The sequence below is a fragment of the Manis pentadactyla genome, chromosome 10 (genome assembly GCF_030020395.1).
Source record: "Manis pentadactyla isolate mManPen7 chromosome 10, mManPen7.hap1, whole genome shotgun sequence".
In the NCBI taxonomy this organism is placed as follows: domain Eukaryota; kingdom Metazoa; phylum Chordata; class Mammalia; order Pholidota; family Manidae; genus Manis; species Manis pentadactyla.
Window position 1 is genome coordinate 69971168 of NC_080028.1, and position 23947 is coordinate 69995114.

General features: G+C 46.0%; 1 protein-coding gene across 20 annotated transcripts in view; it reads right to left on the reverse strand.

The window, feature by feature from the left end:
• LOC118928528 (sorting nexin-29) overlaps positions 1-23947 on the reverse strand; it is a 599207-nt gene that overhangs the window by 138834 nt on the left and 436426 nt on the right. For 17 of the 20 annotated variants that reach the window (XM_057486934.1, XM_057486922.1, XM_057486916.1 and 14 more), the window contains 2 exons: positions 8922-8977; positions 5265-5346 (listed from right to left, as the gene is read on the reverse strand). The exons of 1 other annotated variant lie outside the window; for it this stretch is intronic. In XM_057486934.1, coding sequence (XP_057342917.1) covers positions 5265-5346; positions 8922-8977 — 138 coding nt within the window. Of the gene's footprint in view, positions 1-2480; positions 4379-5264; positions 5347-8921; positions 9091-23947 lie in introns of those variants that run through there. 2 more of the 20 variants (XM_057486920.1, XR_008992099.1) reach the window with 2 other exon arrangements.

Here is a 23947-nt window from a genome sequence, read left to right on the forward strand (position 1 = left end):
TACCTAAACCCTGTGATCTATTATTAACAGGAAAAAGAATGGATTTTCCCTGAACCACATATATAAATTTAGTCTGCTAGAATAAACCTTGAAAATAACGGCCCCAGCTACTTAATTTCCTTTTGGGGGGACCTCAGATACTGAATGAGTCTTCCTGGAGTACCACCATTCCTCTACGCCAAGGTAACACCTTGTGGTCTCTAGGAAAGGGGACTTATTCTGGAAAGAAAAAGCTTTGCTGAAACAAAGCAACCTTCCTTACAAAGAAGACCTAATTAGTTGTGCCATGCAAATGGAATGTTGTACAGCAGCCCATGTTTCTGGTGGCTAAATTCAAAGGCTGAAATTAATCCCACCTGGAGGTCTGATTCCAGCTCTTTTGAAAACTCTGAAAACAGTACTTTTAAAAGGGAAAGGCATAAAGGTTCAGAAAATACGTACATTCACATATTATTTCTTACCAATCTAGGGGTTATAATATTTGCTTAAGAAAAAACTGAGTTGTTTTAAGTCCCAACGCCCCTTTATAAACACTACAGTAGGATATTAAGAAGGTGGACCCCAAACATGTACGGAGGTTGGGGTATTTGGGGAGTAAGACCAAATATTTGCAAAGGTATAAACTGGGAACTAAATGATCAACAAATGTAACTATAGCATATGGAAGTGACAGAAAATCAAATGTAACAAGCATGTCTATCTGTGTATTAACACAGAGGAGGAGAAAGAAAGAAAATTAAGCAAGATCAGTTAGCAAATACAGTCTTGTTTGATTTTCTTCCATTTTGTTTGCTGCTGTTTAATCATTTGTCCTCTGGCGAGTGCACGCTGACAGCCACACATTAGCAGGGACTGGAATGTAAGAAATATGTATGGACAGAAAACTTATATTGGCAAAGTTCTGGACATCAATTTTACTTTTGTTCTGAGAACAGATCAAATGCTGCCATTTCTTGCATTTGGTGTCGAACACATATCAACCCCCATCTCAGGACACGGGAGCAGAATGTAGAAACCACAGTGTTTGGAGGTGCAAGCCTTTTTTAACAACTTGCATTCAGTCCTGTCAAAGGACAGTACTACTTCTCAGAATCCTTTGTGCAAAATATAATTCTAGACCTCTTCCATAATACATATGGTAAAAGCCCAATAACTACATGCAGAGGTGAACTATCTCAGTTCCTCTGGCATTTAGGAGTACATTTCCAAGCCTCCAGACAGGCTCACCAGCCCCTGACACTGCTCAAATGAGATGCTCTGAAGCAGCATGTCTGAAACTGTCTACAGCCAGAACAAGCACCACACACCAGCCCCTGTTCTGACAGTTTTCCAAAGTGAGACCATCTCAGCTTGGCTCTCAGATATGCAGGCTGGATGGGTAGGGTCTGGCACTGCAATGCATCCCGAGTTGTCCTACAGAAAATTCTAAGCTTGGCTACAGGCCTGCTTTTATCCATCTCAGGGATGCAGGTGGCCAGCCATACAGGCAAGATCTTGGTCAGGCTCGGCACCTCCCTTCAGAATGAAGGCAAGAATCCCATCTGTTTCTTGTATTTTTAAAGAGCTTGGCTCCACCCTTATGCGTGGAATCTCTGCAAGCCAGCACTTTGTGAGAAAATGCTATCTGGGCTGAAAAAAACCATTGTACTGAATAGATGTTCTCTGTGCCTTTGTTTTCTCATCTGTAAAATGGGGATAATAAGGTTTTCTTACCTCCCACCCTGGATGGACTGTGCTATTTTATGTGATGCACATACATCAGTGAGAGACAGCGGCAGCTGCTTCTTACCACTGGTATTGTCACCATTACTGTTTTTACCATAATTTGTCCATTTCTTTAGATCAGTGTTTCCCCAATATTATTCATTCTCGGAACACTGTCTTCAACTTCTTGCTGTGTTTTCTATTGCTTATTTAGTGTTCTTCTTTAAGCAGACTCACTTTCTTTCTGCTTAAATTTTAAAAGGAAACTGTCTCACTGTGGTAAACAGAAAAAATAGAATTCTGTGCCACAGAAGGCAAATGTAAAATCAGTACACTGAAAATAATGTAATTCATTAAGCTTAGGTCTTGCCTGCCAAAAGTGCTGATCCTGAGCCTGCCTGTCTTTGCTGAAAAGGAAGATGAAAGGTGCTAAAGGCACAGTGGTAACGCACTGACTGTCTCCTCCGGGTCATCACAAGCATGAAGAGCTGAGGAGACAGTGCCCTTCTCCCAGCAGAATTTGTTATTTAATGCCCAGCCTCCGTCTTCCTAAAACTTTCTTACACTCACACAAAGTCATCTTGCTTTCTGACACTCTGGGACACTGCTCTCTTTGAGAGATCAACACTATCCCACAGAACTTTCTGCAGTGATGGAAATGTTCTGTATCTGCACCATCCAAAACGGCAGCCGCAAGCCTGAAATGGAGCTAGAGTGCCTGATAAACTGAATTTTGAATTTTATTCAATTTTAATGGCACATGTGGCTAGTGGCTGTTGTACTGGACAGTCCAGACTTACTGAGGAAGCTCAGTGCTCATCCCCTCCATCTTGGCTCTTCAAAGGAACTTGTGTTTAGTTTTTGAGGTTATGCCCTTGGCTTCCTTTAAGGGAGATCTTATAACCCCTGACAGTGATTTGTTACAGGGATGTAACGGGGACTGTCTACTACATCCCTTATCATTACTTAATATAAAGCCTGTGTAGAAATTTCTTTTAGAGCTCTCTTTGAGGAACTGACATATTTTCTTTTATTAGCAATGGGATTATACAAAATAGCCACATTTCCACTTTTGCAGTGGCTCCCAGGAAGCCCACAGGAGTTTCATAAAGCAATGAGAGCAATTATGTAGGATGTCATGACAGATATGATTTCCACTGTCTCCTTAATGAAAACTCTCAGTTTATATTTTCTCTGAAATCTGGTCTTTTATTTTTACTTCTATTTTATCATTCTCTTTGTATTAGTTTCTCCAGAAATTATCTCAAATATTTTATGGAAATAATATATAGCATGAATTTTTTTTAACTTAGAAAAATGATGTCCAACAGACAGACCAGTATTTAAAATGAGGTCACCTTCTATCCAATATCATTGTGATAAAACATTGTAAAACAAAGGCTTCTAAACACATGATCAGATCTTTCTAAAATGCTTCTAAACACATGATCAGATTTTGCTCTTGAGATGCCAACCAGCAGCATCAAAAAGGAAAAGCAATTGCATTCAAGAGGTGCTATTTCACATGTTTCAACATCAGGGAAGATTTCGGAGAGCCCACGGTGGGGGGTGACATCGCTCAGTGATGTGGGAGCTGCCGGGCCTGCAGCTTCATGAAATCTGGGCCAGGTCCTCTGGGTGCTGGCTGGACCAGGTCGAGGAGGCTCTAAGAACAGGGAGGGATGGGGAGAGTGGCTTGCATGCCACTGTGGCCACTGTGGAAATGATCTCCCAGGCAATGGCATTTACTGCACCCATCTTACTCATAACTGACTTTCAGAAGCTAAAACCTGCCAAGTTGCTTCCTGAGCTGAGGGAAGCAAACAGTCAAAGGAAACTGCTCAAGTGGTATTGCACCTCCATTTCACCTTGAAATGAAGCTGTCTGCTTCGCTTTTTCATCCTCCAGGCAACACCTCCCGGCCTTCTGATGACCCACAAAGCAGAACGTGAAAGACACTCAAACAAGAGGGGTTTTTGTTGGTGTGAAAAGAAAGAAGAGGTTTTTCAGAAATCTGTCATATCTAATTCTCTTTTTAAGCCAAAGTTGAGAGTATCATGCACACTCAATTCCCTAACTCTTTTTAAAGCACAACTGTCGCCAGCTGGGCACGTAAGCGAATGGGGCTTTTTGGCGCATGCGTCCTTGTCAAACTCTAGCTCATCTGTCCCTAATAGTTTAGAACGTGCGCACCATGCTTACACCTGTTCCTGTGTCACACACCTGCCACCAGTCCCACGGCAAAGGCCAAAGATGGTGCTCATTCTGGAAGGTAAGGAACGAGAAGTCAGCACCTGCTGGGCGCCATGTGTTTCTAATGCTGACAACAGCTTTGCAAGGTGGTGTTATTATTATTTCTGTTCTACAAAGGAGGAAACTGAGATACACACACAGTCACAGAATTGAAACCAGGGCTCCTACTTTCAGTTCAGTGTCCTTTTCTCGTCACTGGCACCCTTGGGGGAAATATCTTAGTCGTGAGAAGACTTCTCCAGTGGGTCAACTCCCCTCTCAGCAAAACGGCAACAAAACTCAAGGCCTTCCACAGAGCCGAGGCAGAATGAGAGCAAACCCTGAAGAAGGCTGTGGGGATACAAGAAGATGGGGGAACCCGGAGGCAGCTCAGAGTCAGAACTGGAAACAAAGCCGTCCCAGGACAAGTTAACCCCAGTGGCTGGAAATCAGAATCCAAAGTAGGAAAGAGAAGAAAAACAAAAAGAGGATAAGTAGGCAGGTCTGAAAGAGGCACCAGAAAATCAGAGAAATGATGGAAAATGGGGGTTCCAGTTGTCGGGGCAAAATGACCTCTCATGGACTCAGACCCTCGATCCCCACTGCGGCAGGGGGCAGTTCTACCCCAGAAGGTGGGGTAAATGTCTACAGTTTTTGTCAAGACCACTGTCCCTTCTTTTGAAAAGAGTAACTTGGTTTTCATTTGGGGAACCACCTCATCTGTCTCTCAGATGCATGGGCAGACATGGTCAACTCCAAAACCAGCACCAGACACGTGATCCGAACCCAGCCAATCACAGAAGTCCACCTCCCAACGTGGGGCTTAGGCATGGGCTCGTGAGCCAAGACAGGCCCCTGAGAAACACCCAGGACTCAGCCAGTAGCCCCAGGAGAGCCTGAGAGCCCGATGCTGCTGGGAGCCTGCAGAGAGCACCAGCCTGTAAGGATGCCTAAGCTGGGGAAGCAGGAGATGGAGTAGGTTCCTGACCATGGGCCAGCCGGCCTAAGGCAGACCTGCACGGGGACACCTCAGCTGCAGCACAAGCTGACAAACCCATTTCTGCTCAAGCAGGACCATAGCCGCACTGAGATTCTGCAGGGGTCACACTCAGAGGCCTGACCAGCACGGGGAGCTTCACCTGGCTCCCTCCTCTCCAAACGGTAGAAGAACCACGTCCCCAGGGAGGTCAGGCAGCTGGAATGCTGGTGTTTGGAGGACAGGCCTCCTAAGGACCACGCGCTCTCATCAGAGGCCAGAGTGCCTCAGCGTGACCATGGCTGTGGGTTCTACGCCAGCGACGGTGTCTAACTGAAAGCTGGGCAGTTACCTGATACACGTGGAAGGCACTGGCTGCTTTGCCCCGGAGAAACACTGATGGGATCCAGACGTTGATCAGCGCCCGGTTTGATCTGACCAGAAAAAAGATCAAGATTGGTCATTTCAATTTACTAAAAACAGAGAGGAAAAAACAATTTTCTCCTCTAAGAAGCATTACACACAAGCAATTTGTGACAATGTCTATCACACTTAATAGTGAGCTGAAGGACCAGTGGCTCATCACTCAATTCCCCAAGATTATTCTTGAAGAACTTAGTTTAAATTATGTATGCATTTTGTAATTCAGGATGAGAAAGAGCTGCCCTTCAGTTCTTACTGAGTGACCATGGCCCGTAACCTATCTGTCAGTTTCCCCATCTGAAAGACAAGGCAATAAATGAAGCCCCTGATGAGGCTGTGGCAGTTCATATGCGCTAACACCCACCAGGTTTCTGGGGCACCCAGGGGGGTCACACTGCCTCCTCGCTGTGCCCACCCACTGCAGTCATCATCACCACCACCCATCTTCCACAAGGCTGAGTCCAAATCAAGTGGAGAGGAGCTGATAGGTTGTCACGGAAACTTCAAGATAAATCATAACAGCTATCAAAACAGCATTGCATGTCTGGAAGGGCTAGGAGATTCCAGCCCTTCCCTTACTTAGAGTTCCTCCAGGACTAAATGCTTTTTTCAGAGCTCTCCTCACTAAAGGACAGCTCATAAACATTCTAAGCCTCCTGTGCTTAGAACACAATCTGAGACGCTGATGATTGAAGAATCCATGGCTCGAAAGTCTCACAACCTCTAGAGTAAAGCACATTTTATTTTCACAAAGAAATGGTTCCTCCTGAAACAGCAAGAGCTGAGATGCTGACCCCCTTTGTGGAGCAAATAAGCCCCAGTGATCACTTCCCCGGGGCTCCAAGTACAAATTTTGATTCTGAGCCACCAAATTGGTTTGTATATCTAATGACATTCTTCCTGTAAAAGTACCCAAAACTTTGAGTGCCTAGAGTGTCCCCATTTCATTTCTGTCACTGGGAGGGTGAGAGGGGGTGCAGAGGTGCACTTAACATGTTCGTGTCATTAACCTTCCTAGATGGGTAAGGGCTGGACCCCCAGGCTGAGTTAGGCGTTTTTCCCTTTCAGAGCACTGTATTAGAAGGATTGTTTACATGACCAGTCCCTCCTAGATATTAATTCCTTTGTTCATTCTTTTGTTTGTCCACTCAGGCATTAAACAAGTATTCACTGAGAACCGACTATGTGCCAGATACTACTCTAGGTACTGGAGATCAGGTAATGAAGAAAGCAGGCATGGTTCTAACCTTCAGGGGGTATGCAGTTTAACATGGGAGACAGACAAACCCCCATAAAAATCATTCCACTGTAGTCAGAGAGGATACTTTGCATGATTTCCATCTTTGTAAACTTATTGAGACTTCTTTTGTGGCTTAATATATGGTCTATCCTGGAGAATGTTCCATGTGTACTTAAGAGGAACGTGCATTCTGCTGGCGCCTGGTCAAGTGCTCTATACATTTCTGTTAGATCTAACTGGTTTATAGTGCTGTTCAAATCTCCTATTTGCTTATCGATCTCCTCTCTACTTGTTGCATCCATCATTGAGAGTGGGGTATTAGAGTCACCAGCTATTATTGTGGAGCTACCTTTTGCTCCCTTCATTTCTGTTGATTTTTACATCATGTGTGCTGAGACTCTATTGTTAGATGCATATATAATTGTTGCACAGGAATTATTCAGTTACCATTGTTCTAAGTGCCACGGAGGAACACTGGATCTCAGGAAGGTGAATGCCAGAGGGGCGTGCTCTGGTCTGAGGCATCAGAGAAGGCTGCCTTGCGGAAGCACTGTCTGTGTGGGGCTTGGAGGAATACTCAGAGCTAGTAAGTTGGGGGAAGGAGGTTGAGGTGGGGAATGGTACTTCAGGCGGGAGGGTTAACATTTCTGAAGGCACAAGGGGTAGACCAAGACTGCCTGGATTTGAATCCTGGCTTGAATCTGGCAGCTGTAAGATGATACCCATGTCAAACGCTGCTGAAGGGACAGGAGGTGTGAGAACAATGCCTAGCACAGAGGAAACAATGTCTAGACTGGGAGATGAATAAAATAATGATCCTGAGTAGGAAGGACCTGAGTTAGAAGAGCTGAGTGGTCAGAATGGCTGGTGTGCATGGAGCAGGAAGGGGAAGACTGGGGATGAATCCAGAGGCCAGCAAAGGCCTTCCTGCAAGCTGCATGGAGGATTTGGGGCTCTGCCTTGAGAGGGGAAAATGACACTTCCCTCTGCTTTTAGTGGAGGTGAGCAAATCAGTGAGGGGAGGATGTAAATCTCTGTGGGAGAAATGGTGCTGATGGGCCAGGCAGAGGCTGCTTGAGGGCAGAGACTGTGGCTCATTCACTGTGCCATCGAGTGCCTGGTGGGATACCTCCACCAGGGGCTTGACACAGTCTTGCTTTAATGAGTCCCTTCTGCCTCGCAACTGACTTGTCTCTGGGACCCCTCCCCCAATGATGGCTTCCACATGTGTTCCCAGCTTGTCCCCACCCTTGTCCCCCACAAGATGCCATTCCATTATCCTCTTTGCCCTGCACTCCCTCCAGCCACAGGCCCACAGGAGGCACTCACCTTTGATCTCCACCCTTCACCTCTTAACTACATCGACCTCCTCACCTGCCAACCTAGCAGTGGCCTCTTGATGCCTCTAAATGCGTCACTCTAACCCTACCACAGCCCTACAAGGTGGAATCACGACCTTCAGCTTATGAATGAGGAAACTCAGGCCCAGTAAAGTTAAGCAGTTTACCCAAGGTCACCCAGTGTCAGGCCTGAGATTGCAACACAGGTCAGCCTGGCTCTGATAAATGCTCTTTCCAATGTCCTACTCTCTCTCTTCATAATCAGGTTTCTCTCAGATGACACTTTCCTTGGAGAGGGCAAACCTTCTTCCACTAGGTACAAATGAATGAGAGAGGATGGAGGGTCTGCCTAGCCTTAAGCCAGGACTCACTCCACTTTCTTTACCAGCCAAAGGGGAGTATCTGCCCAAAGCCCAAATCAACCTGGTCAGAAATAGATGGTCTAAGACTAATTAAATTCCTTGGGGCTTATCAGCAGAGGCACCAGGGAGAATCAAACTCAATTTAAAAAATCAGAACAATGCACTTAACTACTGTTGTTCCCAATAATGCAGGGGTTGTAAACTCAAATTCCTAAAGGAGACACACAGGCAATGAAATGAGTGAAGGAAGCCAGAGTCAGGCAATAAGGAGGAGTGGGGACTGCAGTGAGCTGAAGAGCACATGCTCTGCATGAAGGAGGAAGCTGCTCTTCAGCTTTAGCTGACTGGTCTTGCAGGGATTTAAGTCTTTTAAAATAAGAGACAATTTAAATTGTTATACGCTATCTTCCAACTTTTAAATGTTAACCCAAAAAATGTTTTTTTATATATAAGAGAGCAGATAAAACACATCTGAAGGCCACACTTGGGCTGTAAGTGAACAGCTTCCTACCTCTATGATAATCAAATTGGCCTCTGCTGATTAAACAGTGGTTTCTGTTCTCCCCTGTGCTCTTCTGGGACACAAGCCAAACAACAGAGGCCTATTTCTAAAGGGCCCTCAGGAGCAGCTGCCCTGGACTTACATTTCAAAATCCGACAAACTCTGGTCTTCGGATGTTTGACTCAAATCTCCGGGCACCTGCCGCCAGCATCAGGAGAGGGGGGAGAGGGAGAGAGAGAAGAAGCACCATGGTTACCGCGGTTTGCATGATCACGGGAGAATTCTGCCACCCACTGATCCCGGAACATTTCCTGGTCAGAATGAGGTGAAAAAGCAGTTACTGGAAAACAGCAAGAGATTTGGTGGAAGGATAGAGACGGTTGCTACAGTAATAAAAATATGCCACCATGCACAATCTCAAATATCTTTATGGAAAAAGGATTGTTAATCCTATTGAGATAATCGCAGGCATGGAAAAGCATGTAATTTGGGAGCTATAAAGGTCTGATTAGGATCTGAGATGCAAGATATCAAATGTGCAGGGGGAAAAATACCCATTAGCATCGTGATGAACATTACACACACAGGCACAGCTGGTACATAAACACACCAGGCTGATGTCTGCCCCAAAACAGTGCCAGCCTTCCTCCATTGTGATGTCTGAGCAGTTTAAGGCAGCACAGACACAATGGAAGGCCACAAGCGCCACAGTGGCTGCTCATTTAGTGGGTTATGATCATCACCCTCAGGGAGTACTCTCCTACTTTCTGTGGTATGATCAAACCTGAACCACCTGGCATTTAAGAATACGGATCAAAACTAAGAGGTAGGAAAGAGAAGCATGTGGGGTTGTGAGAGAAAGAGAATGTCTCTCACTTTGCAACATCAAAGCTTTTGTGTAATCCAGTCTTCATCAGTCTTGATAACAATCCTAGGGCCAGGGGATTATCCCACTTGATAGATGTGGAAACTGAGTCTCAGGGAGACTGAGAACTTGGTTCACACATGTAAGGAAGTGGATACCAATTCAGATCTTTCCAATTTCAAAGGCTTTTCTGCTATAAACCCTCAGCCAACAGAGAAGAAAAGAGCTAAAAGGTGAGGAAGGTAAGACTTCTTACTGCCCTTTCAGGTGGTTATTAAGGTCTGCCCTTTCAGGGGGTTGGAAGACACTAGAAGGTACTCCTTAAAGGAGCATTGGGTTCCCTTTGAAGCGGAGAATGCAGTGGTAATGGAGCCTGTGCTCTGGAACCACACAGCTCAGGCTCAAATCCCAGTTCCACCTTTTCCTTTGTGGCCACAAGCAAATCACTTGACTTCTCTGTGTCATGTTATCCTCATCTGTAAAATGGGTATAATAGTAGAAAACCATACGGTTGTTTTGGAGATGTAATGAGCTGATGTCAGTAGGTATGCAGAACAGTGCCTTGGCAGGTACAAAGTTCTCAATAGCTGTGCGCTATTCTTATACTACGGCAATTATATGACAATATATGACAAAATGACATTATATGACAATATGTGACAAAAAAGTAATAATACTGAAGTTAGAGCAGTATGTTCTGCTATCCTTGACATAAGACACAGAATCCATCCTGCCAATCCAAGGGGTATCTCTCGCCCAATATATGGAGGCCTGAGGGGAGAATGGCGCAACCTAAGCCCTTACGGATGCATGGAGCTAAGCGATCAGACTGGGCTCCCGGTGCTGCCCTGCTAAAAGCTGCTAGTGAGAGAGTCCTTCAGACCCAACAAGGAGAAAGCTGCCGTGCCACCTGAGGCAACTTCAGCTTCAAAAGAACAGGCACAGGCTGGGCTGGGAGTCACCAGGCCCTGCTGCTTACTTAGGTGGCTGTCACTTTCCCGTGGGTGGCTGGGAAGAGAGGCACCGTAATCTACTAGGGAAGCCACGAGGCAGCGTGTACCAAGATCCCTACAGGAACCCATGTCCTCTGACCCAGAAATCTCACTCCTACAGTTTATCTAGAAGAAACAATCAGAGACACGGACCAAAACTCACATCCAAGATCCTTCCTCTTCCCATTGCTTAGACAAGAAAAAAAATTCAAACAACCTAAAGGTCCAACTCTTGAGCAATGATTCAAGGAATTAGGGCATATCCACATGAAATAGCCAGGTTAAAGAAGAGGGGTACACAGGCATATTCATGAGGGTACAAGCATAAACACAATTTCAGAAAAATACATACGAAAATATTCATACCGCTATTACTGATAATAGATTAACAGTGGAATTGGGGAGAAAAAGAGGTTTATTTTTCATTTGTCATCTTTCTATAGGACAAAAAAAAATGTATCTTTTGAATGAATTGCTCCAAAAAAAAAATTTAAACATGCTTTTGAAAAGCAAGATAGATTTCCACGTGCTTCTATGAAAAGATCTCCAATATAGATCGCCAACTGAAAGCGAAAGCTGGGTGCAGATGGCGCACCTCACAAACTGCCCTGGGCACAGAAGGGGAGAAGTAAGACTATCAAGCTGCATTTGTTTGGTTTTGCATCAAGAAGCTTTAGCACTTTAATTCAAGACACCTTTAACAGTGCACCGTGTGGGCGTTGGGGGTGGGGGCTGGCAGCTGGTGCATGGCATTGGGAGTGAGTTTATTCATTGAACGCACTTTTATATCAGTTTGAGTTTTGAAATAATGTACTACCAATTAAAAATGTAAATAAAAATGTATATCCCTCCAAAACATACTTTTAATAAATTTTTAATGACACAGAAGAAAGCTCCTGGTCTCTGTTTAATAAAAAGGTGCTATGAACTGTAAATGCCCACTGTGATTCCTCACTATAACTTATAATGTCTGTCTATCAGTAAGTTAGAATGAAATAGATCTGAAAGATGACAGGGACTCTCACTGAGAGAGAGAAGTCAGAGGAATTTGTAGTATGTACTTGAACTTTCCTGTTCTTTCCACAATGTAGATGCATTAATCCTGGGACCATAAAGACACATATTAATTATTAAGTGTATACCTTATTACCACTAAGGTAAACAAAGTATTCTTTCTAGTCCTTCCTCTATCCCCTAAATGCATTTTGCTAGAATTCAGAAGGCCAGAGAGGAGGGACTTTGCGCCCAGACGTTTTCATGCCTTGGGATGGAGAGAGGCAAAGGCAGGCTCTGAAAGCTGACCATCCTCCCCTTGGCACTTCCGCCCAGACCCCGGAACGTGGCCAGGACTCAACACCTTCTCCTGCGGGGCTGGAAGGCAGCTCTCTGCCCCTCCTCTTCTCCGAGGCTGGGAAAGGAGCAGGTCAGCAGATCGGGTAAGAGGAGGGACTCATGGCCAGTGAAGACATTAGCCGTGCCAGCCCGTCATGATGCCCACCATTCACCTCCTTCACGGGCAACTTCACTTCAAACTGAAGTGAACAGCTTGGAGCCAGGGCACCTCACTTACCAGAGGGAAGGTTCTGACTGTGTTCACCCCCCCAAAGCTGAAGGGAAGGACTGAGCAGAAGGACTGAAATAAGAGACAAGGTGAGGTTTTTAAGGACAGACACTACTTCACAATGATAAGAACAAGAAGCTCCTTCAAAAATGACATATTCTTAGAGGAAGGTATTTTCCTGAGAGGTAAGTTTCCCCTTGGGGATGCTGATTTTAGGGAACATCTTGGACCGTGGATGTAAGTAGCTGGGAGTTACTAAATTATCCGAGTGAGGAGCTTTTCTTCTAATCAAGTGGCATTACTGGGATGAGCAAGCCAGGAACATTTCTGTGTCTACTTGAGTTCCGCCCAGAAGGCTGGCTGGAAAAAAATCTTTGAACCCTCTGACCTCTGTGGTACCCTGAAAATCAGGCCTGGCTCTACGCAATTGCATGATGATGGCTGATAGCCAAACTTTACACACATCTTAAAATTCTGTCTCTTCATGCTGTCTACCCAGGCTGGTGCCAGATACCACCTGGGGTTTAGAGAAAGCTGATTTTACTTCATATTCTGGCAATAAAAGAAATGTGGGGTGGACAGTATTTTATAAGACTAGCCTTCTATTGATATACACCCCGTGTGACCTCCCGAAGCCCCAGGGAACCCTGGAGGACACATCCTGGCACGCAGCCTTCCCCTGGGGTTGCCCTGAACAAGTGACCAGCAGCAAGGCTGTCTTTATTCAGCTCTCCCTCACACTAGAGGGGACAGCTCGTCCCTGGCCTGTGGTCTGGGGTGCAGCAAAGGCAGAGCCTGCTACTGGGGAAACGGGACTCCCAGGGCCCCTGGACAAACAGAAGGATGAGGGGGGACAGGTGAAACCCACAGAGAATCAGCCCCGGGGCTGTAGTTTCTACAGTCTCTCCCAACTGAGGATTTCCTGGGCTGCTGGGCATGAGGAGCAGGGGGAGGCCAGCTACCTGTAGCCCCCTCACAAGGTCAACAGGCCAGCCAGGAGCTCGGACACTGGCTCACCCTGGCAGTCCGGTGGTATTTCCTCAGCTCTAGGAAGAGGGTTCAGACAGCAGAGGTTCTGCCAAAAAGCATGACAAATGTGCTGACTAAATGGGTATTTAAACAGGAAGAAGGGGAGAGGGCAGGGAAGAAAGGTGGCAGGGAAGGAAAGGAAGGAGGGAGGGAGGGAGGTGAGGAGTGAACCAAGCAACCTGCCAAAGCCACAGGGAAAACCCCGCCTCCTTCCACCTGCAGAGCTGGGACTCAGGCAGGGGTGGCAAAGGCAGACAGGGAACCGTCCCTTCCTTGGAGCCGCCCTCCCTTCCATCCTGAGTTGTGAGCACATAGTGACACCACCACCAGGCATCCCCACGGCCTCCTGCTTCACAGAGCACTCCCACGTCACACCTCTCTCCAGGTCAGCCCCCTCCCACAGCCCTGTGGGTGCAAGTCAGCCCCCATTGCACAGGTCAGGAAAGGCCTGTGTGAATACACGGAGGAAGTGGTGATGCTGTGACGCCCATCTCCCAGCCCCTGATTCTTCCTCAGCTTCAGTGACGGCAAGCGCTAAACTTTTTCTAAGTGGAGAGGCTGAATACCCTCATCTGAGATCCCAGTGGAGAGCTGGCACCAGGGCCAGAGGAATGAGCCTGCCATCTTGGAGCCAGGCACGGCCGCGCCCCAGGGACTGCAGCTCCAGCCAACACCATATAACGTAGCAAAACCAGCCAGCAGAGCCCAGCAACCACACAGTCGTGAGAGATAAGAAAATAGCTGTGTTTTTAATACAGCAATAGACTGCTGAGAAAGTAACTCTCCCAGGGTCGTTCAGCTCGTAGGTGACAGAGGTGGGATGCCAGCACAGGTGGTCCAGCTCCAGAGCCTGCCCTTCCCATCACGGCACTCTCCTGCCACACACCACAAAGTCCCCATTCACTGTCTTTGTTGTCTGTGCGCTGGGAAGCCCAGGGAACGATGCCACCCAGATTCACACTGAAGAGTTTCAGCGGGTGCAGAGACTTCTGATGGGCTGAAGAAAGGTCTGGAAGGACTTGACTGCTCCAGAGAAGACGTGCATGGGTACACATTTGCATCTAAAACCCTAAGCCTTTCTTAAAGCCTGTTACCTTGCAACCGCAGGGTGAAAGTTGGTAGGAACCAGGCCTGGTGGCCAAGGTAAAGACCCAGGCCAGGCCATGGTATCTGGCTTTCTCCCCAGGAAACCCCAGGTCCTTTGCCATCTCTGGGAACACAAGTCACCCTACAGACTCTGAGCTGTATACGTAAGGTTTCAAGGAACTAATGGAAATGCAGACATTTTGAGTTCTGATCCCAGAAGTCACCTGGATTCCACAAACCTTGGTTTCTTCCTCCCCTGCCCCATGACAGCTAGTCTCTGACTGCCCTTTTAGGAAGAATCAAAAAGGCTGGGGGAGGATGGGGAGGGATTGTGTTGAACACCTATTAGTGTCAATGTACTTGCACATTTAATCCTGTGAAACAAGTATTAGCATAAGTCACATTCCCCTCCCTGCTTCCCCTGAACTCTCTGTATGGCTGGTGTTCCTCTCATCTTTCAAGCCTCAGGTGAAATAGGAAAGCCTCTGAGATGCCTTCCCCACCACCAGAACTCAGCAGAGCTCCACTGCCACCCGCTACTGTGGATGCTGCTCAGCCTGCGATCACTCCATTCTGGGTCACCTGGGTACTGGTCCCTCTCTATGAGCTTGAAGACAGCGGCTTCCATGTCCCCTCACTCACCATGACACACAGCAGCCTCGCCCAGCACCTGGCACAGTGTGGGAACTGAATTAGTATTTGCGCCGATGAAATCGGTGAATGACAATGTACGCTGTATTTCCACACTGAAATGTCAATCCATTTTTAAACTGCTTTATAGCAAATTCAAAATCTTCATGCACAATAAGGGTAGCTAAGTTTAGAGATAAGAGAAACCACAGGAAGAGAATTGTATTCTCTCTTCCAATTTCAGGGCTCTCAGACTCACTGCTCAGAAGAAAAGGCAAAAGATGGACATCAAGGAGAAGCAAATCTTTGTCCCAGTCTGGAAATGACACCCCTAATTTGTTTTCCAGACTCACTTTCTCACTCATCCCTCTTTTCAAATAGCCTTCCCTTAGGCAATTAACTCTCACTTGTCACTGCCAAAAATGACAACCTTTCCCCATCCTACATCACTGCGTTTTCACCTCATGTCTTAATAAGGAACAAAATGGGAAGTAGCGCAGCTCTGTCTTCCAGCTTGGCTGGCCCAGCCAGACAACAGACAGGCCCAGGCCTGCTGCTTTGAGCATAAAGTCAGTCTCTGCTCTCCAGGCCACCAGGAGGCAGCCAGTCTGGACCACTTTCAGGGGTCTGTGTTTATCTGTTAATTTATTTATTTGTTTAACAAATACACAATTAGAGGCATCAGATCCACATGAGGCTCAAATATCAGCTGAGGTCAGAGACTCTTGGTTGGGAGTAAAGAACTGGTAGATAAGACCTTTGAAGGGTTTACTAGGCATGGACATCTAGTTTCTTTCCAAATAACGAAGATACATGGACATATGTACAACCAGGGCTACACAAGGGCATTCATGGCAACACCATTTACAACAATAATAGCCTGGACACAAGGAATGAAAAGGTTACATAGAATATTGGTATAGTCAGAGGCAGACTGTGTGAGTGCTGAAAGAGTAGCATAGGTCGCCTCTGCTAACACAAATGATCTCTGAGGTGCAATGTCAAGTGACAAAGCAGGACATGAAACAGTATGTCAGGTAAGCTGCTATTTTCATGAAGAACTTGAGAGACAGACACACCACTGTGCCTGGATTTGCATTCCCCATTTCTAGAAAAACACATGAGAAACTGCCATCCGTAGACACCTCTGAGAGAAGGCACTGAGAAACAAAGGTCAGGGCAAGAGAAAGATGTGTTTTTTTACTGTAAAACTTGATACCTCATAAATTTTGACCATGTACATGAGTGGATTACCGCTCTAAAAAAAAAATGCGACAACCTTGACATTTTAAATTAAAAGAAAAAGGTATTATGTCTATGATGGGGTGTGTGTGTGTGGAAACCAAGACAGTGACTGCCTTGGGGAGAGAGGTGTGGGGACTGAGTGGGGAGGGGCAGGAAAGAATATTCTGGAATGATGGTCATGCTCTGTGTCGTGATAGGCATTTGGGCTACACAGGTTTACACACTTGTCAAAATACACTGAGCTTATAATTACCACGTGTGCACTTCAATCTAAGTTTTGCCTCAAAAGAAAAAAATCTGTAAACCAAAAATATTGAACTCCAGTCAGTGACACATACTACAGTGTTTTGGAAGAAATATTCATTAGTATCTGTAATTTACTGTGAAACACATTTTATAAAAATACAGATTAATTGACGGGTATAGAAAGGAAAGGAGAGGGAGGGAGCAAAAGACTAGTGGAAGATGATAAAGCAATTTTAGTAAGATGCCAGCTGCAGAATCGAGGTATGGGTATACAGGTATTCACTGTAAAATTCTTTCATATTGCTTTAAATCTTTCAAATAGAATGTTAGAAAGTTTTGATCAACCATGTGGAACAATGACTGAATTATCTTTCTATTCCCTGGGCAGAAAATGATATTATAATATTGCTGCCTTATAAGGAGGCTATCAGACCATACAGCTGAAAAACAGAGAAAAAGCATGTCGAAGTATGTCAGATGGTTAGTTATAACTACGGTGTTCTTCTGGTTTCTGCAGTATTAGTGGCATATTTATCAGCTCTTTAAAAATGGCCAAGTGTTAGAAATCTGTGGCATTCCTATACACTAATGATGAACTAACAGAAAGAGAAATCAGGAAAACAATTTCATTCACAATTGCACCAAAAAGAATAAAATACCTAGGAATAAACTTAACCAAGGAAGTGAAAGACCTATACACTGAAAACTACAAGACATTCATGAGAGAAATTAAAGAAGATACCAATAAATGGAAACACATCCCATGCTCACGGATAGGAAGAATTAATATTGTCAAAATGTAGGCCAATCTGCCTAAAGCAATCTACAGAGTCAATGCAAAATACCAACAGCATTCTTCAACAACTAGAGCAAATAGTTTTAAAATTCATATGGAACCACAAAAGACCCCGAATAGTCAAAGCAATATGAGAAGGAAGAATAAAGCTGGGGGGATTATGCTCCCCAACTTCAAACTCTACCACAAAGCGACAGTAATCAAGACAATTTGGTACTGGCACAAGAACAGACCCATAGACCAATGGAACAGACTACAGAGCCCTGATATAAACCCAATCATATATGGTCAATTAATATTCGATAAAGGAGCCATGGATATACAATGGGGGAAATGACAGCCTCTTCAACAACTGGTGTTGGAAAAACTGGACAGCTACATGCAAGAGAATGAAACTGCATTATTGTCTAACCCCATACACAAAAGTAAACTCAAAATGGATCAAAGACCTGAATGTAAGTCATGAAACCATAAAACTCTTTGAAGAAAACATAGGCAAAAATCTCTTGAATATAAACATGAGCAACTTTTTCCTGAGGCAAGGGAAACAAAATAAAAAATGAACAAATGGGACTACATCGTACTAAAAAGCTCCTATACAGCAAAGGACACCATCAGTAGAACAAAAAGGCATCCTACAGTATGGGAGAATATATTGGTAAATGACATATCCAACAAGGGGTTAACATTCAAACTATATAAAGAACTCACATGCCTCAACACCCAAAAAGCAAATAACCTGATTTAAAAAATGGGTGAAGGATATGAATAGACACTTCTCCAAAGAAGAAATTCAGATGGCCAACAGGCACATGAAAAGATGCTCCACATTGCTAATTATCAGGGAAATGCAAATTAAAACCACAATGAGATATCACCTCACACCAGTTAGGATGGCCAACATCCAAAAGGCAAGCAACAACAAATGCTGGTGAGGATGCAGAGAAAGGGGAACCCTCCTACACTGCTGGTGGGAATGTAAACTAGTTCAACCATTGTGGAAAGCAGTATGGAGATTACTCAAAAAACTAAAAACCTTTTGACCCGGACTTCCACTCCTAGGAATTTACCCAAAGAATGAAGTTTTCCAGTTTCAAAAAGACATATGCACTCCTATGTTTATCGCAGCACTATTTACAATAGCTAAGACATGGAAGCAACCTAAGTGTCTGTCAGTAGATGAATGAATAAAGAAGATGTGTTACGTATACACAATAGAATGTTATTCAGCCATAAGAAGAAAACAAATCCAACCATTTGCAACAACAATGGAGTTAGAGAGTATTATGCTCAGTGAAATAAGCCAGGAGGAGAAAGACAAATAGCAAATGATTTCATTCATCTGTGTAGCATAAGCACAAAGCAAAAACTGAAGGAACAAAACAGCAGCAGACTCACAGAACCCAAGAATGGACTAACAGTTACCAAAGGGAAAGGGACAGGAGAGGGTGGGTGGGAAAGGAGGGAAAAGGTGAATAAGGGGCATTACGATTAGCATACATAACATGGGGTGGGGGGGGCATGGGGAAGGCAGTACAGCACAGAGAAGACAAGTAGTGATTCTACAGCATCTTACTTTGCTGATGGACAGTGACTGTAATGGGGTATATGGTGGAGACTTGATAACGAGGGGAATCAAGTAACCATGATGTTGCTCATGTAATTTTACATTAATGATACCAAAATAAAATAATAAAATAAAATACAAAAAAAATGGCCAAGTGTGATTTCTTTCTTCATTTTAAACGAATAATTTTTTTAAAAAAGGACTGGATTGGGACTTCAGTCTGCTGGCATTAAGCTCTGACTAGCTGTGTGGCCTAGAACAAGCCACAGTCCCTCTCTGGGCCTCCTCCTCCTCCTGTGAAATGGGCAACAGAGACTGCCCTGCCACAGGTGTGTGGCTTCAGCAGATCCAGCAAGAACTGCCCCGTGCCCAGCGCCTGGCAGAGAACAGGTGCTGCTAAATGGCAGTTACTCTCATTCATGGACATCAGGGGTGTTGGGAAGAACAGACAGATGGCTTGAGGCCCAGCAGCCCTCACACATGAGTGAAGGACCAACTGCTACACTCCACAGATGCACAAACCCTCAGGTTATTCAGACATTTAGTCCAGAAATCAGTACTAAGTTCCTCTTATGGGACAGATTATCTGGGTACCAGGGAGGCAGCAGTGACCAGAAGAGACGAGGCGCTGGGACTCACAGAGTGTGCAGTCCATCGGGGGGACGATCTTTAAACCAGTCAATGCAGCCATGCTGTGAAAGTCCACAGTGAAGAACCAGGATAACCGATACATGGGGTTGGTGATAAGGAGAAGTGGCCTTGGGGGAGGCAGGCTGGGGCCGAGGCTGCGGTGGGAGGGAGATAGCACAGCTCCGGTCTTTGTTGTCCCAGCGTGAAGCCATGATGGGAGTTGAGCAAGGTAAAGGTTGGGCAGGTTCATGTTTCAGTGAGTCTTCACTCTGGCTGCAGAGTGGAGAGGAGACTGGGAGGCAGGCAAGAGGGAACAGCCAGGAGGCTACTGCACACACTTGACACACACATGCCATCTCAACTGTGCACATATGATGATCTGCCAACCTCTCTGTCCATCACCTTTTCATCAACAGGTATTTTTTTTAATGCTCATCTCTAAGAAAAGTACTAAGAAAAGTACAAATCAACAACTGTCTACAGTTTCTATTGGCTTAAATTACTAATGCAAAGCCATAAATTCTTAGTTATAAGTACTCAGCCAATGTCTAGCCAAAGACTCAGGCCTATACTGACAAGCTGGGAGCATTCAACGAATCCAAACTCGCTCCCCCTACAGATGGGGCACCAATGCCTGAGGAGAGAAGCAACCCCACTGTAGTGGGTTTCCAGTCTTGCACTGGCTTGTATCTCATGGGGTGGGGTGTGCTTACCTGCTCCTGACAGGTCCCCAGGTTTCTAGCAGCTGCCCAAAGGGCTTTGTTGGCCAGATATTCCCCCTTCCCCAGTGTCCTTCTCTAACAGGAGGGGGTTCTACTTTGATCCATTTCCCATACCAAGCTTCCCCGGAGGAGATCCTCCTAAAGAAAGGTCATGAGCACGATTTATTTAGAAAGAAAACAGTTCTGTAAACACTGAACAAACTGCCTCATTCATTTTCATTTCAACCTTAACTCCCACTGAACAAGCAGAGAACCTGAGCACAGAGCAAGCAGAAGATGCCAGAGCAAAGCAGAGCTCTGCAAACTCCAGCATGCAAACCTGCTCTCACTGGTGGTGGGCTATGAGTGGAGAGTGAGTGTAGGATTTCCTTAAGCACACACCAGCACAACCAAAACTGTTACTGGGAAATCAGCCAGGGACCATTGAGCACCACTTAACAGCATTAAAAGATATCTGGGATGTTGGAGCCACAGGTCTGTGGAGCTCATTACTGCAGACAGGAGCAGGTCTGGGTCATCAGGGTGTGTATGCAGGAGATATCAGATGGCAAGGATAACAGACCTGCTATGTCTGTCACTCCAAAGTGTCTTTCTGCAATAGAGCACCCCTCGTGAGCACGCAAGAGAAGGCACGTCAACTGCGGAAAACCCTCCCAGGCAGGGACTGCGATTCATTCATTTCTGCATTTCCCATCCCTAAACCCGGCACCTCCCCATTCTCTCTGTCAGCAGTCACAAACTATGACCCTCAGGCCAAATCCAGTCCGTTTTTTGTGAACAGATTTTTACTGGGACACAGTGACACTTGTGTGAGGTCTGTGGACCATCTCTGGCTGCTTTCACATTTTTTTCAAGGAAGTTGAGTAATTATGACAGAGACAGCATGGCCATACACCTAAAATATTTATTATCTGGGCATTTACAGAGAAAGCTTGCCAACCCCAGCTCTAATTGGTTGAACAGATGTAGAAAAATTATTGGTAATTTCAGGAAAACATTTAATTCTTCTTCGTGGGCAGGAACCAATGTTGAGTTCCATGGCTTCATGAAATGACTTTCAGAGCCTTGAGAATAAAATAAGGCCCCAGATCTTCATAGAGGACAGTGATAAGAAATGACCTTTAAGGATCTTGTCATTTAATTACATTCATTCATGGACCTTGAAACAACCTTTTAATATGAGTGGTATGTTTCCCATACTCTCCAAGAGGGCCAGAGAAGCTAAGTGACATACCCTCAGGCACAGCAACAATTCGAAGCCAGGTTTTGCTGAATCCCAAGCTGTCTTCTTTCTACCACCTGCTGCCTCCTCCCAAAGAAATGTGGGTGCAAAAGAAGAATCTAGGCTCATCTCTGAAGGAAGAAATTCATAAAGCTGGGCATCTGAAAGGCAGTTTCTTGTAAATGGGAAATGAAGACAATCAGGCAATTGGAGCATGTGTACACCTGGACCGTTTTCGGCTAATGCCATGTATGGACTGTATCTTTACCATCATAGCAATGCTCACAGTGCAGATCAGCAGGTACCGCTCATTTCGCAGATAAAAGCAAACTGACTCTGGAATGCTCCCACCAGATTCTTCCTAGGGATTTAGTTTCACATCCTGGAGGCTGCTTCAGGCACCTGGGGTGGGGTAGGGGGCTTGTTTCTCTGGAAGCTCTTTATTGATTAGCTTGGCTGCCAAGGTCCCAGGGGAAAGACACAGGGTATGGTGTCTTAGGCAGAAGACCTGGGTCTTGCCACTTATTAACCATGAAACTGTGAGCCCTGGTTTCCTCATCTGTAAACTGGGGCCAGCACTCACCCACCAGGACCTCACCAACGTCCCATTTGTGAATGTGCAGCATCCCACCTGCTGTTATGGAAAGCTAACTGCCGTAGCTCACCCTCCCATCCCACACCTTCCCTTTCACCATCCCAGCTGAACAGACAGCAGGAAAGGGGGTTGCAGGCCAGCTCTGAACTTAAGCGGCCTTCTCTTCAGTCCATGAGCGTGTTTCCACTTTTGAGAAGCCACCATCTTTCCTAATCTCTCTCTGGGGCATCTTGGGGCAAGCTCACCAGCCATTCTGAGCAGCGCAGCGCTGGCCCACTGGGGAAAAGGAGCCCTAGAGGAGGCTGGGGGCTTTCTCTGAGAGCCTGGCACTTCCGAGAGCCCTTCGCTTGTGCCATGAGGATCAAGAACCGATGGGGCCCAGCTTCCTCTGAGGTGGTGCTCAGGCACTGAGCACTGAAGTGCTGGCATAGTTTCAAAGTGTCGGTAATGGAAACCCAGATAATGCTCCCTTTTTCGACTGGTCCTCTCTTCTGGAACAGAAGGCTTTTAATTTTATTTCTCACATTTTCAGTCCTTCCGTATTAACACTGAGCTGGCGTTTGGCACATTTGGGAATTAAGTATCCTGAGCTGAAAACATATCCATGGATTTTCCATTCCTTGTAGTTTCAAGATTTCAGTTTCTTTTTTAAGCAGACCACACTTCTTGAATGACATTTTATCAAGAAGCCTGATGTCAGCGGTAGCACCGGCTGATCTATGGGATGGCAACCTGGTGGCCAGTGGGCTGAGGGACTCAGTAGAGAGCAGAGCTGAAGCAATGAAGGGCATGGGCTCGAGAGTCACCTGCTTGGGTTCAAATTCTGGGCTTCCTCTTCCTAGAGGCGTGAGCTTGGCAAGTCACTCACCCTCTCTGTGCCTCAGTTTTTTCACTCTCTATAGAGTAAATACAAGAATCCCATCTGCCTCCTCGGGCTGTCGTGAAGACTGAGTGAGATCATCTGTGAAAGTGCACAGGAGAGTCCCTCCAAGGAGGGCTCCGAGTGGAGCTGTCACTTAGGATTGCCCGGCAGTGGCACTGGCACACCGAGGCCTAGGAGGAGTCTCAGTGGCCTGATGGCTAATAAGAATGACCTTGAGCTTGGTTGCAGGATTCAGGAATATATGCGGACCAGAAGGCACTAGCTTGGGGAGCCAGGGTGAGGACTGAGGACTTGGTAACACCCAGGCAGACCCACTGGCCAGGCAGTCCCCCAGCAGAACTGTGTGGTCATTGGGTGCACGCAGCCCAGATAGGGCGGCCTCTGAGCATGTGCAAGCAACACCAAGCGCACTGGGCTGGTTTCAGAGACAGCATATGCTTCCATAAGGTGTGATGTGCCCCCTCCTCCTCACTCTCATAGCTGGTAGGGGCTAGCAAGCTTGGGGCCTGAGCTGCACGTCCTGAGGGTCCTGGAGAACATGGCCGTCTTGGTGCCATGCTTCTCACCACAGTGGATTCCTTCTGGGTGCTCTATGTGACAAAGCCCTGGGAAGATACTTTAGCAAGTAACCTAGTGGCATCTCATTTGGTCTTGGGATCCATCTGTATCTGCTGCCACTTGTCACACAGCCGTCATTCAGAGCACATAGGCTTGTCCTTTGTCTGCATGACTATTTGGCAAATCAAGGTTCACTTCCTGCCATTGGCCACACCCACTCCAGGCCCCTTCCTTACACGACTCCCCAGAAGTTTACCTACCAAAGGTTTGCATCTTTCACACCCTACAAGGCTCGGGTGTCTCCCACTCAGTAAAGCCTTCTGAATCTGATGCAAAGAGAGCTGCATGCTGCGCCTGCACTTTGTGTCCACCACAGCACCTCAGACGTGCGTGGAGATGGTAGGTTTGCCTCCTCCCGCCCCAGAAAGCTGGGAGCTGACTGGATACCAGGCTGTGCTTTAACTCACCCGGAAACACCCAGGACCTATCCTGGTGCCTGGCAACAGGGTAATAATCCATGACAACATGTTTCTTTCCAACT